The 17,582-nt window shown below is 38.9% G+C and overlaps 2 protein-coding genes across 2 annotated transcripts; both read left to right on the forward strand.

The window, feature by feature from the left end:
• Positions 1 to 422: 422 nt before the first annotated feature.
• LOC139726119 (actin, cytoplasmic A3a-like) lies at positions 423 to 4,272 on the forward strand. Its single transcript, XM_071637198.1, has 5 exons — positions 423 to 548; positions 1,405 to 1,644; positions 2,373 to 2,619; positions 3,250 to 3,441; positions 3,947 to 4,272. Exons 1-5 carry the CDS (start codon positions 423 to 425, stop codon positions 4,270 to 4,272), a joined length of 1,131 nt encoding a protein of 376 aa, XP_071493299.1.
• A 3,128-nt stretch (positions 4,273 to 7,400) lies between these two features.
• Positions 7,401 to 16,985, forward strand: LOC139726120 (ribosomal RNA-processing protein 7 homolog A-like). Its single transcript, XM_071637199.1, is given in 8 exon segments — positions 7,401 to 7,446; positions 9,503 to 9,642; positions 10,585 to 10,704; positions 11,613 to 11,739; positions 13,212 to 13,309; positions 14,587 to 14,707; positions 14,710 to 14,784; positions 16,900 to 16,985. Coding segments are annotated over 8 exon segments (813 nt in total).
• Positions 16,986 to 17,582: the final 597 nt, after the last annotated feature.

The raw sequence follows: 17,582 nt of genomic DNA on the forward strand, positions 1-17,582 counted from the left end.
TATTACGTGCACGTGGCGACCTTGCCACAAATGCTTTATCGATGCGCGCAGTGCTTTTGCCCTGCGCTGCCTCCGTACGTGGGCAATTGGGGCCACGAAATGGTCTAGTTTTATACATAGCATGCATGTATGCATGCATTCGATTGCAGGAAAGATCCTGCACACACACTCTATAATGTATACTGTACATGTACATTATTATTGCAGTTGTTGCAATCAAGGCAATAAGATTGAAGCAGGGCCTACAGCTTTGCTTGATCCTTAGAATCGCTTAGATAAAGATTAATTAGAATCTATATATAGGTCCACCGTTAATCTTTTGAATACGAGTAGTGCATGCTGGAAAGTACTTGGAAACCAGGAAACGTGATTTTTAGCGTCGATTCAATTGTGTACTAACTGTTAGAACTCATCCGATCAAAATGTATGACGAAGAGGTGGCCGCTTTGGTTGTTGACAATGGATCAGGAATGTGCAAGGCAGGATTCGCCGGTGACGATGCTCCGAGAGCAGTGTTTCCATCGATAGTTGGAAAACCAAGGCATCAGGTTAGAGGTCCACTTTCCTAAAATGTTATTTGAGGCCTAGCTAGTTACGTCTAAACGTTAACGATTTGTGTCGTTAGATAGGAATTCTAAGAATCACGTCTACAAACATTTTTCTTTTTTTTTTTTTTTTTTTAACCAACATCGCTGCCCACCGGTCGAGAAGAGGAGTTTAAACAAATTAACGACTAAATGATAGTATTAACGTTAGACCTACGTGTCCGAGATAAAGTCTACAAATTTACATTTCTAAAGTTCCATACTATAGGCTTGAGGCCTAGATCAAGTTAGACCATGATGAACTCCTGATAGTAGTAGCCCTAACGTGACACTTTTTACAGTTTGTAGGCCTAACCTGTTTCTCGTACTGTCGTAGACGTAGTCGTTCTTGAGTCATAGCTTATATCATGGGCTAGACTCGAGCTCTACTAACGTCAACGTTCAATGTTTATACCGTTTAAGTTAGGCGTGTGCTTGCGGGGGGGGGGGGGGACTCGAAGGTAAAAAATGGTGTGTGCGAAAGTAAAACATGGAAGACTAAGTAGATCTAACACGGTTAGGCTTTGTGAACCTAGAACTAGATCTACGTGAGTAGGCGGCTAGGCCTATTTTTTATTGTCTAGACATTAGAACTCCAGAACCCAACCGAGGTGATCTCTCTACTATAACGGTTAGAAACTCCTGTTCTACTGCCTAGTCCTACTAAATACTATACAATCTAGTATAACTAGTTAGAAGATCTAGTCCTAGTATTATTAGAGAGCAAGTGAAAGTCTCAATTTCCCGCTTCCTCTTCTTCCTTTTCTCTTTTTTTTCTTCAAACAAAGCATGTTTGTTTGATTTCTTCTTTTTGTTTCAGGGAGTGATGGTAGGCATGGGGCAGAAGGACAGCTACGTCGGTGACGAGGCCCAGAGCAAGAGGGGTATCCTGACCCTCAAATACCCAATCGAACACGGCATCATCACCAACTGGGACGACATGGAGAAGATCTGGCACCACACCTTCTATAACGAGCTCCGTGTCGCACCCGAGGAGCATCCCGTCCTGCTCACCGAGGCACCGCTTAACCCAAAGGCCAACCGAGAGAAAATGACACAAGTAATCGATGACACAATTTTCATAACATAAACACAACATTAACATAACTAACCCTACATGGATAATATTATATTCTGGACTGTTCAAACATGTTATAGTGGAAACGTATTGCAAACGTGAAGTGTTTGCGAACTGAAAAAAAAACAAACACACAAGCAGCCAAACAATCTAGGGAGGGGTCCACCTCCCTGAATTAAAACAACAACAACAAACAAACACACAAACAAACTTAAACAAACAGACTCAGTTATAGTATTACTAAAAACTTTTGCAATAATAAAAAAATATAATATTGATATAAATGATTCATAGAAATAATCAGCGAAATCATTCTTGTTTAATGAAATTGAAAAAAAAAACAATTTGTAATTCAAATCATGGCATATAAATGTATTATGTATTTCTATCTAGATAGTAGTAAAACTTGTAGATCTGACAGAACAAAACAAAACAAAAACAACCGACAATCAGAATGTTACTGAACTGTGTGCCTGCAACCTGTAAGCGATGCATGCTTTTATGTGATTTTATTGGAAGTTGCAATGATTCTTCGAATTTCAATGTCAACTCACAAAATTACCAGGGGTAAACATTAGATTTTGTTTGCATCGAGTTGTCAGCCCAAAGCATACATACGCTCGACATAAGATAACCCGAAATTTTATGCTTTACCTTGTCATAAATTAACTTGCCTAATATGACGTCATATCTATCCCCCTCCTTGCCAGCTTATGTTCGAGACGTTCAACGTGCCCGCCATGTATGTGGGCATTCAGGCTGTGCTCTCGCTCTACGCCTCGGGCCGTACCACGGGGATCGTTCTCGACTCCGGTGATGGCGTGTCGCACACGGTACCCATCTACGAGGGGTACGCCCTGCCCCACGCCATCCTCCGCTTGGACCTGGCTGGACGCGATCTCACGGACTATCTCATGAAGATATTAACCGAGAGGGGCTACTCTTTCTCCACCAGTGGTCAGTGATAAATCGGCTTTAAGTTTTGATTCAAAAGTATGTTCCCCCCTTCTTTGCTGTGTTTTGTTTTTCGTAATTCACGACAGGTAGGCCTACTGGGATATCGTCCATGAAAAAAAAAAAATTAATTGTAAGGCATGCAATTAGAATGTGCATTACGGCACATGAACTGGTACCAGAACAAAAACAAACTCACAGTGAGAAATAAAGAGTGCCCGATGCAAGATATTTCTGGTAGCTAAGTGATCGAGTTGAGTTTCAAGGGTACTACTAAAAGCTATTTGTCTCTAAAGATGTTATAAAAAAATATAAACATTATTGCGTTTTCTCGTAGATGGCATCTGCTTTTGTTTTAGGTCAGTTGCAGATCGGGCCTACGCAGTTATACCTAAACTCGAATGGGAAGTAGGCCTATCAAGTAGACATGTAAGAATACATTAATTTACGTTTCGTGAAATATGTAAACAAACCTTTCCCAAAGAAGATTTATTAAGGTTGTAACTTATCAAAACAATATTGATGAAAAAAATACCGGTTGTTTTATCTCTCTCACACACACATAGACACACAAGCACACTCACTTCTAATATGCCGATTTTAAACAATGCCTGTATGCCGTTTGTCACACAGCTGAGCGCGAAATCGTTCGCGACATCAAGGAAAAACTCTGCTACGTCGCTCTTGATTTCGAGCAGGAGATGGTGACTGCGGCTACGTCATCCGCATTGGAGAAGAGTTACGAACTCCCCGACGGCCAGATCATCACCATTGGCAACGAGCGCTTCCGTTGTCCGGAGGTCGTGTTCCAACCAGCGTTCATCGGTGAGGGTTTGGGGTTTATTGCGACGAACAAGATGTCTACGCTTTTGTGTAACCTACTGCTAGTTGCGTTTGACTTATGTTGTTAATTGTTTTGGTTTTTGTTTGTTTGTTTCAATTGTTGAAGTTTCAACTTTATCCCAACAGACACAAATAACAACATTGTCTAGTAACAACGGACTTTTGTTACATGACTCCAGTGTGGCGATTAGGACTTCAAACTGAATCACGTGACTTGTCTTACGAAGACATGCAACACGTGATTTTTCACATGAATTAACTATGCGGTCTGCCCGTAGTATTAATCGTACGGAAAGAAGTAGCAGAAGTGTGAGGCACGAAATGTCCGTGATAATCACGGAGAAATAATGAAAAAAAAAATGAATAACGGGCAGCGTAATTCCAGTATTGTGCGATAAATCAGGTGTGATTTCAAGTCTGTCATTCATGGAAAATGTGAAGATTTATTGAAAAATCTTTTTAAAAAACTCGACAAATCTTCCAACAGGAATGGAGTCGAGCGGCCTTCACGAGACTACCTACAACAGCATCATGAAGTGCGACGTCGACATCCGGCGCGATCTCTACGCCAACACCGTGCTCTCTGGCGGCAGCACCATGTACCCCGGCATCGCCGACCGCATGCAGAAGGAGATCACAGCGCTGGCCCCCAGCACCATGAAGATCAAGATCATTGCTCCTCCGGAGAGGAAGTACTCCGTGTGGATCGGCGGTTCGATCCTCGCCTCCCTCTCCACCTTCCAGCAGATGTGGATCAGCAAGCAGGAGTACGATGAGGCGGGACCCAGCATCGTCCATCGCAAGTGTTTCTAGTTGGAAATGGAGAAATACAAGAAAGAATAAAAGAAAAGAAGAAGAAATGATCTCTTCTCAGTTGTGTGCGAGTAGTTAATTCTTTGGTCCAGTCGTTTTCATTTGTTTCTGTGATTTGGTTTTGTTTGTGTTTTTATTTTTTTCCGACTCCTGAATGTGACTATGCTATTTCTCATTTAGGCAAATTGTAACATTTTCTTTCCCTTGCCTATTGCAAGACAGCTTCCAAATAAGCGATGACTTTAGAGGAAAATAAATTTCCTGCAACACACTTTGTTGGCTAAAGATTTGGTACTGACCAAACATATTGACGTAATCTAAATGCATTGTCATGATAGCAGTTATCTTCCTAAGGTCTCGAAGTTAGTGCAAACAACAGATGTACCACATTACAGCTGTTCCAAACCTCGTACCATGACGGCCATTTTCTTTCTTCGTTGGCTTCATGTGTAATTACGTCTCGATCTTGCACTTGTTCCGTGATTTTACATGTTGTCTTTGCATCTGGATAAGTATGATGACGCCAAAGTGAAATATCGTACACATAAAAACAAACAACGATCGACAAAGGTCTTTTTGTTTAAAGGAAAATACAAAAGAAAAAATGAAGGAACTTCCAAGGATAATGATGATAATGACGACGATGATGGTGATGATGACAAAGACGAAAACGACGTGAAGAAGGATTAGGAGTAGGAGAAGGAGGAAAAGATGAAGAAGAAGAAGAAGATGAAGAAGAAGAAGAAGAAGAAGAAGAAAATGAAAATGACACCAACAGACCTCGGCCATATTTCTTTATTATTGTTAACGAAAAAGTGCTGAAATTGGATTAAAGAGAGCACATAGCCACTTACATTTAGGATTTCCGTTGTTGCTTTGTTTCTTCTTTGTTTCTTTTTTTTTCGTGGTCATAAATTGGAGTTTTACCAGGCTAATCATCGTATGTTACGGCTGTCAAGTATACACGTTTTGTGTCGCACACTTTGAAAACTTCTTAGATACAGATTTTACTGGGACTCTGTATGTTTGATTGTATGCCTCATGAAATTTTGTTAATGTTGGAGTAAATCCCGTCATTTCGGAAGCATTTTGAATAAATTCTCAACTTCATAGAATATTGTGTCGATTGTTTTCATTTCATCTTTTTCCTTTTCTTTGCTAATCTTTTTCATTGCCATTTACTCGTAAACTAAGAAATCGTTGAACGTCAAGCAATGTGGGCAAAAATGTATAATACAATGTATCACATACAAACAAATGGAAGGGTTTACATACACAAATGTGTGTGTGCGAGGGAATTAATATAAGTCCTACTTGTATCCGTTTTACACAAAGAAACAAAAATCGGGCAGTATTGATTAGTACTTTATGTATCTTGCAAGGTAACAATGGTATGATAAGTAGTCCTTCGGCTATCTTAATCTTAATTCCTTTAAAAATTGCTAACCTCTGACCTGCACACATAATTATCTTTCCCTGAGAACACTTGTCATAAATATTGCACTGACAACCAATCACGATTAATGCAAGCCTTGTTACTCCTTGTTAGTTTTTCTTTTCCCTGTACAGTTTCCTCCTAATGAGAGCAAATTCTAGGAGCACTTGTGTTGATTTTACTATGAATGGCCTCATTCTACCATTTTGTCTTCAAGCGTTGATACAAGCAAACGTTTCATTTCCTGTAATCTGTAATGAGATGTTAGTGATAGCATTATATCGTAATCATAATAACTCTATCAAAATGAACACAAATTCCTGTCTTCAACTTTAGTCTTTATATACAAATCACAAAGTACAATTTGAAAACTATCATTTGGGTGGAAAAAAAACCACACACACTCTTAAATAATCCATTTTCTTATCTGTCATTGAAATAAATAAATGATATGGATTAATTACAATATCAGCACGTTATTACTCAAACGATTTTGATAGTGTGTATAAAAAGACAAGGCACCCCTACATACATAACAATTTTTTTTTTGATAATCTATTATTTTGCTTTCATTTTCCGTATCAAACGCTCATCTTGAATGTCTGCAAAGAATTAACAATGATCAATCAAACGAAAAGACATAATCAATGGGGTGACCCGGAGATCATAACATACATTACATCTCAAATTTGATATGCACAAACTTACACCTACACAAACACACACACACACACACACACACACAATTACCCTTGCCTTATCCCCACCCCTTCCCCCCTCCGGCAGTTCTGGGGTTCCCACTCACACTCTCACTCTCACACTTCCTTAAATTATCATTATAATGATTACATTTCACACACACACATAATAATACACACACATGTACACACATAATACGAGAGACATACATTTTTATAGAACAGCATGAGCAATTTCTTTTCTTGTATATCAAATCTAACATCATAATTCAATTCATCAAACAGTTTGTATAGAAGCTATATGTATAAATTCACTTGATTTGAGGACAAACGACGTTTTAGTAAGATTCACATATGATGGGCGGGCTTTTGCATTTTGTTGTTGTTGTTGCTTTGGTTGGACAAAACGAAAGTACATTGTCATGTTGTATAATATTCCTATAAAGTATTCATCCAAACTAGTAATGATTTAGATACCTATGACATTTTATAAAACTTTTATACTTTTTCCAAAGTGCGCAAAACTGATGGGTACAATCATAATTTCATCCTTATTGATGTAATGCTTACGGTTGGTTTGACAAACAAAACAACAACAAATAACAAAACAAACAACACAAATCAAACAAACAAACAAACCTAAGAGTCAAGTCAAATACTTTTATTTTACGTTTATTTTCTTCCTCTGGTAAGAGGGGAAATTCTCAACTAATCTGGTATTTTTGTTTGCTTGTTAAATGTGAAAATCAAAGTGAACACGATTTATCAAACAGTTGTAGACAGCGAATTACGGAATACCCAGGGGGTCCGTTCAATGAAGATATCTCATAAAATCTTTACATAATAAATCTCTAGTCTTGTACATGTAACACCAAAGAAAATAATTTCCCCCGGTGGTGGGGAGGAGATAATCTTTGTGTACGTGGGGTATGTATTTGTAAACACTTAGCAGGTTGCCAGCAGCAGCCGTAGATGGCGCTTTCTTGATAAACAGCATGGCAGCCCCTATTGCTATTCGGCGTGAAGTTGGTGGCTTCAAAAGTAAGTCTATTTTTTATTATATTCCTTCATTAATACGTCTTTGTACTATTATTTCATAAATACGTCGCCGATATAGTTGTCACCAAACATTTGGTTTCGTATGTTTGGTTGCATTGTAAGCCGTAATGGGGTCGTGTTCATGTGACCTGGTGCAGCGTTTGACAATAGTCCCGTATGATAGTTTTTTTGTAACTTGCAGACGCAGATGAGACTTCACTTCAGTTAAAGTGAAAACTAAGTTTCGGTAAGTGCTTGAGAACCCGTCTAGCACCATTTCATTTTTGCTTGCAATATATCGAAAGAGTCCACTAAGAAACTTACCTGGCTGACGCGGTTTGCCGGAATGATGAGTCGGTTTGGAGTATTTTGAGAAAAATAATAATAGTAGGAAAACCGACATTTATTCCAGCAGAAGGCTCCAGACTAACTCGCTCTCGGGGAAAAATTCGACCCTACTTCAGACAATTCACACGCAGTAAGTGATCGCCACATTCTACTGGCCACTGCATAATACCAAATGAGGCCTAACTGAATGGACAGGAAAGTGCGTGCTAACGTAATCTAGGCTGTACAAAAGTCCAAAACAAAACAAAAATGACAGCGCGCGGTCCTCAGTTGCTGAGACGCGCGGTCTTTGAAGTTTGTGTTGTTATCAAGCGCCTTTGATTGTTTTAGAGGTGCTTGATAGATGCACACTAATTTTGCATGCGCGCAAAAGAGGTTTTTGATGCGCGCGTTGTAACAACTCGGACCATTACTGCGAGTAGCCTGAACACGAAGCGCTAGTTTATACAGGCCGCTCCCATAGGACAACAATGTACAATCAGAGGACAACCATTACAACTCATCCCGCCGTCAAAGCAAAGCCGAGTTATCCCCGAGTCCGAGTCTAGCCTGACCCCGTTCGGGTAAGTTCTGAGACTGAACGTTTTTGGTTAATATTTCCCATTTTCGTCGTTACCCATCGAATATCTTGTTATTACAGCGTTATTCCGCACATTTCCTGGGCATATGTTCACATTTTGGAGCAAAATTTGACAACTTTTGCAGGCGTACCAGAACTTTGTTTGGGCTTTAAGTTTTTCAGTTTCAAGCAAATTCGCAAACGTAGCTGCTCAATTTTGGGGCTAACAATACATGTGGAATTGATATTTAGTGACGAACAAGAGATCATCAATTTTCAATCTGAATTAGGTACTCTGAGCTCTGCATCATTGTCAATCAGCCCCATCAGGCATCATTCAGAGTCCAGACGAACTTCACGAAGTTTGGTGGCAAGCTACGTCACGTGTATGCAGTGTAGACCTACGGTGTAGACTGCTAATATGGACTTTTACTCGCACCCTCACATATTTTATACAACTGCACAGTCCCACAACCAAGCACAGCACACACAGCATGAATCATGCCTGTAATAATCATTAAGTCTGAAGGACGCCATAGGGCTACCAGAAGAAGAAGAATACAACTAAATTTTGTGTGAAATGAAGGCTACCAATTCTATTGATGTATTATTGACCATAAAGCGCGTTGCCCATGAATGATTTGATACCAACTGAACTGTCTGAAATTCATGTATGAAGCATGCAAATTTAAGTGCAGGCTACAGCGTATTTGCATTGTATTTCCATAAATAATGTTGATGAAGGGTAGCGCCCTTGATAGATTTTCTGGATAGATTGCTAAGCTAGCAACTACATTGGCTTTTGATCATTTTAAGCGATATGTCCTTTGTATGAGGACTGACTCTAAATGTCGTCATGACGTCAGATGAGACATTCTGGCATGGCTCAGGTTTCACAAGGGAATAACTTGTGTGATATTATTAATCATGCTTGAGTTTTTATCCCTAACTTTAAAAGTCTTGTAAAGATAGAATAGCACAATACTACAGTCTACAGAGTTTACATTGTACAACATTCTGTTGTTCGTTTGTTTCTTTTTTATGTGTCAGTGTGTGTGTTTGTGTGTGTACGTATGTGTGAAACTTCACTTCATGCTATGCACATACTGTATATTGGTTTTACTTTCTTTTTTCGTTTGTTTCTTTCTGCAGTTGTACCAGTAAAGTTCAATGAAAAGAGTAAAGCTGGCCATTTGATGTACTGCAAGGAGCACTTGGTGAAAGAAAGTGATGATATCAAACCATCCCACAGAACTTTGTTTGTGGTGAACGTGCCACCATATTGCAACAAGGTTAGTGCTGTCAATTGTCACATAAACCATGTCAGTAGACATGTAGGTTGTAGTTCACTTTGCCTTTATTAAGGTAAAATGCAGATTATGTAATTCCCATTTGTCTTGTGTTTATCTTACCTTCTTGTATGTTTTAGACTGTAAGTACAAACTGTACTTTGTAAATATTTTGCTGTCTTCAAACATCTCTAAATTTTGTTGGCAGTATTAGACCTTGTTTTAATTGCAAACAGTGCATTGCTTGTAATGTTCATTGACTGTGTTATGTCAGTTGATATCATACAGATGAACATTAGACTTCACTCCACACATACAAGATGCTACTGTACATACAATTGCCTGGGCAAGTGAAAAATTAAAGTCGGGCAAGTGTTTTAGAACAATGAGAAAAGATGCACAAATTGGGCAAGCAAAAATGTTTTGATGCCACTTTTCTTCTTCTTTTTTCACTCTCACTCTCTCTTTCCCCTACAAACCCATGAAGCCAACCATGGAGAAGCCCAAAGATAATAAATTGTATCTGTTTAGTGATGCAACACATTGTGATTTCATTTCAGCAACTTTTCAAAGACAAAGACACCTTTAACCTTGTAGTGTAATGAGCATTGTCATTGCCCTATATCATCTTTGACTGGAATAATAAAATAGTTGCCTGTAAAATTACTGATGGGATAACCTAGATAGCCATCAATATATATGATAGCTGGTAGACTGATACTCATAAGGGCCATTGTTAGATGCAGCAAGCAACTTGACATAAAAATAGCTGTTGTATATTTGAAGTAATCATCAGTCACACATGCTAGTCAAGTTGTGTGTCAGTGCTTCCAAGGGAGTTAATTGTTTCTTTATTTAGATACAATTTGTACCTCCTAGATATTCCTGTAAAATCTACATGTACCCTTCTTAGTATTAGTAATCCTTCTTATCCTACAAAAACAGGAATGCATGGAGCGACTCTTTGGTGTTGGTGGACCAGTGGAGTCCGTCAGCCTCCAAACGAAACCGGGCAAAGATGAGGATGAAGTCCTGGAAAAAATTTACCCCATGAAAAGTACCAAGGTAGCTGTCTATTCCCAAGGGGACAATGCCATTCACAATGTGGATTAAATATCTCTTTGTGAATGCAAGAAAAAGACATGTGATACTGGGTATATACAGTGTATGTTACAATAAATCTTACTCCTGTCTCATAAAAGTAGATCCCAATAAAGAGTAAACTGTACTCCCCCAATGATAATAATAATAATAATAAAGGGCATTTATATTGCGCCGCTACTATAATAATATACTCTACTGCACATTACAAAGTAATAATCACAACATACATAAGTCAATAATACAATGAACAGTCTAATACGCAACCCGATGGATGCAAGGACAGCAAAGGTCTCGTGTGAGATATTTTATAGAAATATCTTTATATCGTCGGGTGCCCGTGCATTGGCCGCTAACGCAATACAAATTGTATTGCGTTAGCGGCCAATGCACAGGCACCCGACGATATGTAATTCCCTCTTGTTTTACATTTTGATTCTAAACATTTGTATCTGAGATATAGTTAAATCCTCAGATTTAATACTTTTGGCAACTAGTTTCCATTTATAAGCAATGAGCTATGGACTGGTCATGTATACCAGAATCACTTTGCTGAAAAAACAACAACAACAACAACAACCATGAAAAACATTGTGCTTTCATCTGATTGCATGATAAAGTGTTATTTTTGTAAGTTATGACCACCATTATAATGCAAAGCTGCCAGGTCTCCCTGATTCTACAGGAGGCTCCCTGAAACAAATCCAATACTCCTCATTTCCTGAAAAGAGAATATAAATGCCTCTTTGATTTGTGATTGTATTTTGAGTTTGTGTTTGTTTTTTCCACCTGTTGAGATGCAAGTATCTCCTTGACTGTTCTTTGGCACCTCCCCAACTTTCTAATGTGTGAACGCTTGATTTCTTTCCAAGGGTTTCAAAGTGGCCTATATTGTCTTCAAGCATGCATCGTCCTTGAGAAAAGCTCTGAAGCACCACTACACATCTCCATTTGTCTTGTCACCAGAGGGAGAGAGCTCTATACTGACGGGTTATAAGAGTGAGTTCATCCTTAGGAAATTTTAATTTGCAAAGGAGTAATGTGCATCCCTTTTTTGGGGGGGAGGGGGAAGGGGGAGGTTTGCAAATCTCATGAGTCAGGTGCTATTCGTGAATATTGAAACTTATGAAAATACTAGCTTTGATCCCAACATGAATGTGACATATATACACACATGTATGTCACTGTCCATTTCTGTACTCCATGCTCATGAATTTAATATCTTGCAAAATTGCTGAGACGTATCAATTTTCACACACAAAAAAATTAGACTCACTAAATATATGGTATATACATTACTTAAGTTTGAAAAATTATATAGGGTATCTTTTGTAAATTACATACAATGAAAGCGTACAAAGAAAATATTCCTATGGCATAGAAGTCATGAGCATGTTTTAAAAAAGAGGAGGGAAAAAAAAGGCAAGTGATGATTTTATGTTTATGAAAATTGTAAGGAGCAATGTTTTGAAACACCCTACCCTATGCCTACATCCCACCTAGAGCCCATCACTGAAATATTCTCTTTTAAAGTAGGGCAGTTGTGGGAAACCTCTGGCAGATACCTCTATCTACAATTTTGAAGCATCTTTCTCTACACATCATAAATAACTCTGGAAGAGTTTTGTTGTCAGAAGTTTCCAAAATGGCTTTACTGTAAAAGTGGAAATTTTCATGGTGTTGAAATTTTCACGCATTTTGCGCAACCAGAAACTAGCATGGAAATAAAAGCACGCAAATATTTTTGCTTGCCATATGTTCCTGTGCGTGATGTGTTGATTCCGCGGAATTAAAAACATGAATAAATTCATTCATTCTTTTAAATGATTTACAGAATGTGCATGATTGAGCAAGGTAATAAATGTATAATCAAGAGACTTTATTTACAACAGGCTTTAGTTACAACAATAAACTCCATGGGCCCGGTAAATTCATGTTCATCAGAATTTTGTTGTGTCAGGTTTGGAGGGCAACCAGATACAAAATGGAGCATTCAGAGACTCCAACTCTCCTGTTTCGACGGGAGATCTCCCGCCGAAAACCCATTTTTGCAAAATCTCCCGTTCTCCCATTTGAGATTTAATTTCTCCCGCCCTGGCTTAATATCTCCCGTTGGAAAGGATTTCTTACTTATTGCTATCGTATGTTGCAAAAATAAGCCTTAGATAGCACCAGAGAGCATCTATAACCCTAGGAACTTCGCACACATAAACTTGGAGTCTCCCGTTTGCTAGGGGTTTCAGGCAGGAGAATCTCCAGATCAGAAGGTGCTTGGGGTTGGAGTCTCTAAGCATTGAAGCTTACAGAAAGATTCTATGTTCTCTCTTTCTCTCTCTCTCTCTCTCTCTCTCTCTCTTCCATAATGAATAATTTGTTATATCAGTTGCCTTTGTAACCAGGTGCCACTTCATGTATTTTCCTTTCTTGTCTTTTTTTTTTTTTTTTTTTTGGTGGTGGTGGTGGTGGTATAGAATGGTGCCAAGAATATGCAGCCATGTGGTCCGACCCTTTAAAACTTCAAAAGAAAGTTGATGACTTCATGGTAGAGTTTGACAAGAAGAAACAGGAGGTAAGAGGATTGTATATGTGGACTTCTCTGTCATTCACTGATGAATACTGTGTACAATTTTTTTTTCCTTTTTGCAGTGCTTTTATTTCCTTGAATTTCGTGAATAGGTTATGAATTGCGAAAGTGAAGACGCAAAATTGTTGAGGAGAATGGAATTACAGTTGTAAGTCGCACATGTTATGACAAGTCTTATTCTGGTGCTAACATATTTGTATGCGCCTGCTGAAGCTTTGGCCCCATGCTCAAATCGTTGAAATACTCATAATTCTTTTCTGAGAGATTTGATATCATTTCAAGCAATATTTTAATGAAATGGCGTGTTTGAGAAGTCACACTTTCTTCTGTATATTTGAGTTATGTGGATTTCTTTCCCAGTAATCATGATGATAAGAAGACCAGAAGGCATGAAATTAACAGCTTGCAGAAATATTGATCAACTGTCATTCACTGAAATATCAGTATGTATAGCATACAAATGATGCTCATTACACAGGGAGTTAGTAAGCATTTTCCACTTGATGGTAACTTCAAAACAGTCCCAAACACACAAGGAGCAGTGTGATTCGGATTGTTTCAGGGTTATGGAGGGTGGATAATTTTGTTAACACATGCTTGACAAATGTACAGTATTTGTTTTGTAAAATGTGGCATTAAAGACTGGTGACATGATAGTTCTTGGCCAATCATTTGATTATGATCCATATCACCATTTTTATAAATTATGTCAATGCTATGACAACTGCAATTTTCAATTCAATCCGAGATGTTTTTTACATACATATCTTTTCAAACGATCACAAAATGTGTGAATGCCCTGTGGGTTATTTCTCTACCTTTGGAGGTGCAAGCTTGTTGCTACTTTTCGACTTAAACCTCATCACTTGAGTTCCAAAATCCCATTAAATTTCAGCATCAGTATGCCTACTTTCTTAATTTGATATACTGTATGTGTCATACATTTCACTGTGTTTTTGTTCCCTCGAATTTTGCAACTGGACTAATTATTTGCAAAATTGATAACTCATGAAAATATCACCTCAGATAACAGAAATTAGCATATTATAATTACTATCTCCAAGTTGTAGAGTTGTTAAGTTGTCTCGTAAAGGGATGATACGTATTTGCTTATTCATTCTTGATTGCAATTTCAACACTAGTAAAACTGTCTTGCAACTTCCAATTTGTGAAATGTACAATATCTTGCATACAGTAGATGTTAATGCTTGTGTAGGTGTACCTAGACATGTCTCATTCCTTCTGTCTCTCCATTCGATCAGGAGGAGGAGCAGGCAAAGGAGGAGGAAGGGGTACCTGACGAGGATGGCTGGATCACGGTGACCAAGAGGAGCGCCAAGCCAGTGGTGGCCCGGACGGAGCGGCAGCAGCGCCGACTGCAGGCAGGGAGAAGCGGAAGCGGGCGGAGAAGGAGCTCATGAACTTCTATACCTTCCAGACCTGGGAGTCCAAGCGAGAACGTTAGTTTTACCAGCAATCATTTCCTGAAGCAGCAGTCCTTCAAGCATCATAAATTTGCCCCTATTTTTGTTTCTTGTTATTTCTTTTTGGATAACATTTCTAGATTTAAGTTTACGATGGATTGTGTCATCAGTAAAGTGAATTAAAAAGACTTAAAATACTGCCACATACAATTTCGCTATTACCTTAAAAAATGTTGCATTTAACTGCACACTGTGGACATTCTACTTATAACTTTACTACTATCTTATGAATTTTGCTGTTTTTATTTTTGCATTGATGAATTTGAGCTCTTGTACTTCAAAGGAAGTTCTGTTGAAGTCAATGGAGGTAAATCTTTCAGGTACCCAGGGAAGATCAAGGTTGCCACATATTTCAACATGATTTGCTTCTTTGTACGATGATGTTGATATTTTGCTGAATACAGTATTCATCGCATAATCGGGACAGGTTGGGAGTAGCAAAAACGGCCCCTTTAAGCGAGGTGCCCGATTTCGCGATGAGTACTCACCATACACTAACGGCATACGACATGTACATGTAGTGCACACACACACACACACACACACACACATGCATACTGACGTACTGTACATGTACATGAATACACAACACGCTACCCCCCTCGGCGCGACCCTCCAGCTCTCCCTGCATTCTCGCAATGATGTAGAGTAATCGCAACCGGGTTCGATTCTTCTGTCAAACACGCGTGTACACGTAATCAATGTCAGCTCATAGTCTAGATTCATAAAACGTTACGTATTCGCACATAAATTGAACCCTTCTCATCTTTCACGCTCTCCCTCCCACTCTCTCCCCCATTTCACTGAATACGTAACTGTTCATAGCCCTCATTTCAATCATGTAACTTTTGCCCGGTCACAACTGAGGAAGATTGTGACGTACACACAGATCACAGTGTACAGCGGTATTGAAAGTTGAAACCAAAGACAGTAGATAACAAGATACGAAGGCGCGCGATAACAATGGACTTTGCCCTCAGAGTGTATGACTGAGATTAAACAACGCACACAGCCTGGGCTGTATGAGCGAGGCATGTTTTTTATTGGATGTGAGTCGAGTAGGAATTGCAAGCGAGCACATGGCTTTGCTTATGTAGGGGAGAAGAATGTTCGCGAAGGCATGTGCTTTGCAATGGCATGGATACTTATACACGGCGCTTTCGCTGCTATGCATGTACATGTACTGGATGGACGGAGGTCAAAACACACCAATCCGAAGCTTGCTTTGTAAGTTTGTTGTAAAGGACAACTGATACGGAATCTTTGAAATATTGTTGTGGTATTTTGGTAGATTTTTTGTGTAAAATATTAACAAAATCAAAGATCGCTTGAAGAAAAATTGTCCCGTTTATCAGAGGTCCCCGCCCGATTATCCAGTGAAAATAACGTGCGTTGGAAATGTTTCTGGGAAGCGTATATCATTTAAGCGAGGATCCCGATTATCAGATGCCCGATTATGCGATGAATACTGTATTGTGATTGTTTTTTATTTGTTGTTTTATTTTTATTTTTTGCAATTTTTTCATTTCCTCCATCTTTGTTGATAAGTTTACAGTCATCATAATGTGTGATGAATGAATTGGTTGTACTGTCAGATTGACATTAAAAAGAATTGTGTCCAGGGCTTGACACTAACTATTTTTCTGTGGGGGACCGTGTGAGCCACTAAAATCTTTAGATCCCAAATTTTGGTGTCCCGAAAAAGAAATGTAGGGGCCCAAAATACCTTTTACAGAAACATAAGCATCCATTTTGAATCTTGTGAACCTGTTATAGACGGGCTGATTTTGTTACAATGCACATTTCTCATAGACCCCTGCTCGAGTACACTTGGGACTCATCCTTAAAGGGTTAAGTGCCTGACTGGGCCATAAAATGATAACCTTTTTGGAAATTTGGTGGCACAGTGTAAATTTTTAGTTGTCCCCAGGGCCACTAAGCTACTGCTAATGTCAAGTCCTGGTGTCTGCCTAGCCTCTTCCCCATTTGCTGTAATCATGCATTGTGTTTTATTCCTGTTACATTGTACACAGTGGCAGTTCCAGCTTGCCCTGTAATGCCAACATTTATTTTTTGTTTGACTTTCCACAGACATAGCTGAGCTGAGGAAGAAGTTTGAAGAAGACAAGCAAAGGATATCTCAAATGAAGGCAGCGAGAAAATTTAAACCGTACTGAGAGAAATCGAACCATATTGAGAGAAACCAAGCCCAAGAAGTGGAGGGGAGCCTACCCATGTGGACTTTGGAATAGTGCCCTGAGAGTTCTAAAACGATTTGAGATTTGTTGAACATTTCACAAGGTTCTCTTGTAACAAATCATGTTGGTCAACATCCTTGGGTGCTTTTAGAATGTTATGTCTACATTCAAATGTCCAAGCGGTGTCATTACAGTGTTATTTTAAAGATCTGAAACATTGTGATATGTTCGGTGCTGTACTCACAGATATTTAGAGAATCCATATAGACAGTACATCAGTTAGTCTTCACATCCCTTCTGCTAGAGAGAAATCTTCCACTATGTGTCTGTGGGAGACATGTGGTGTTCTTTGTTCTGGCTAGCTGAAGCTGTTTGGAAGCTGATATTCTCCTGTACAACCTTCGAGTTCATTTGAAAATTGATTTTGTAATGAAATCTTGCAAAGAGATACTGTACTTTCTTGAGAGAACTTTCTTGAGAGACCAAAACAACCACTGTATCAAAACAACTATCCTGTTATTTGGTTTTACTATTAAAGTCGCTGTACTGCAACTGAATTTCATTTGCTTGCATTGA

Source organism: Diadema antillarum, unplaced genomic scaffold, assembly GCF_040938485.1.
Source record: "Diadema antillarum isolate AM-2024a unplaced genomic scaffold, OU_Dant_1.0 seq00000079_RagTag, whole genome shotgun sequence".
NCBI lineage: Eukaryota > Metazoa > Echinodermata > Echinoidea > Diadematoida > Diadematidae > Diadema > Diadema antillarum.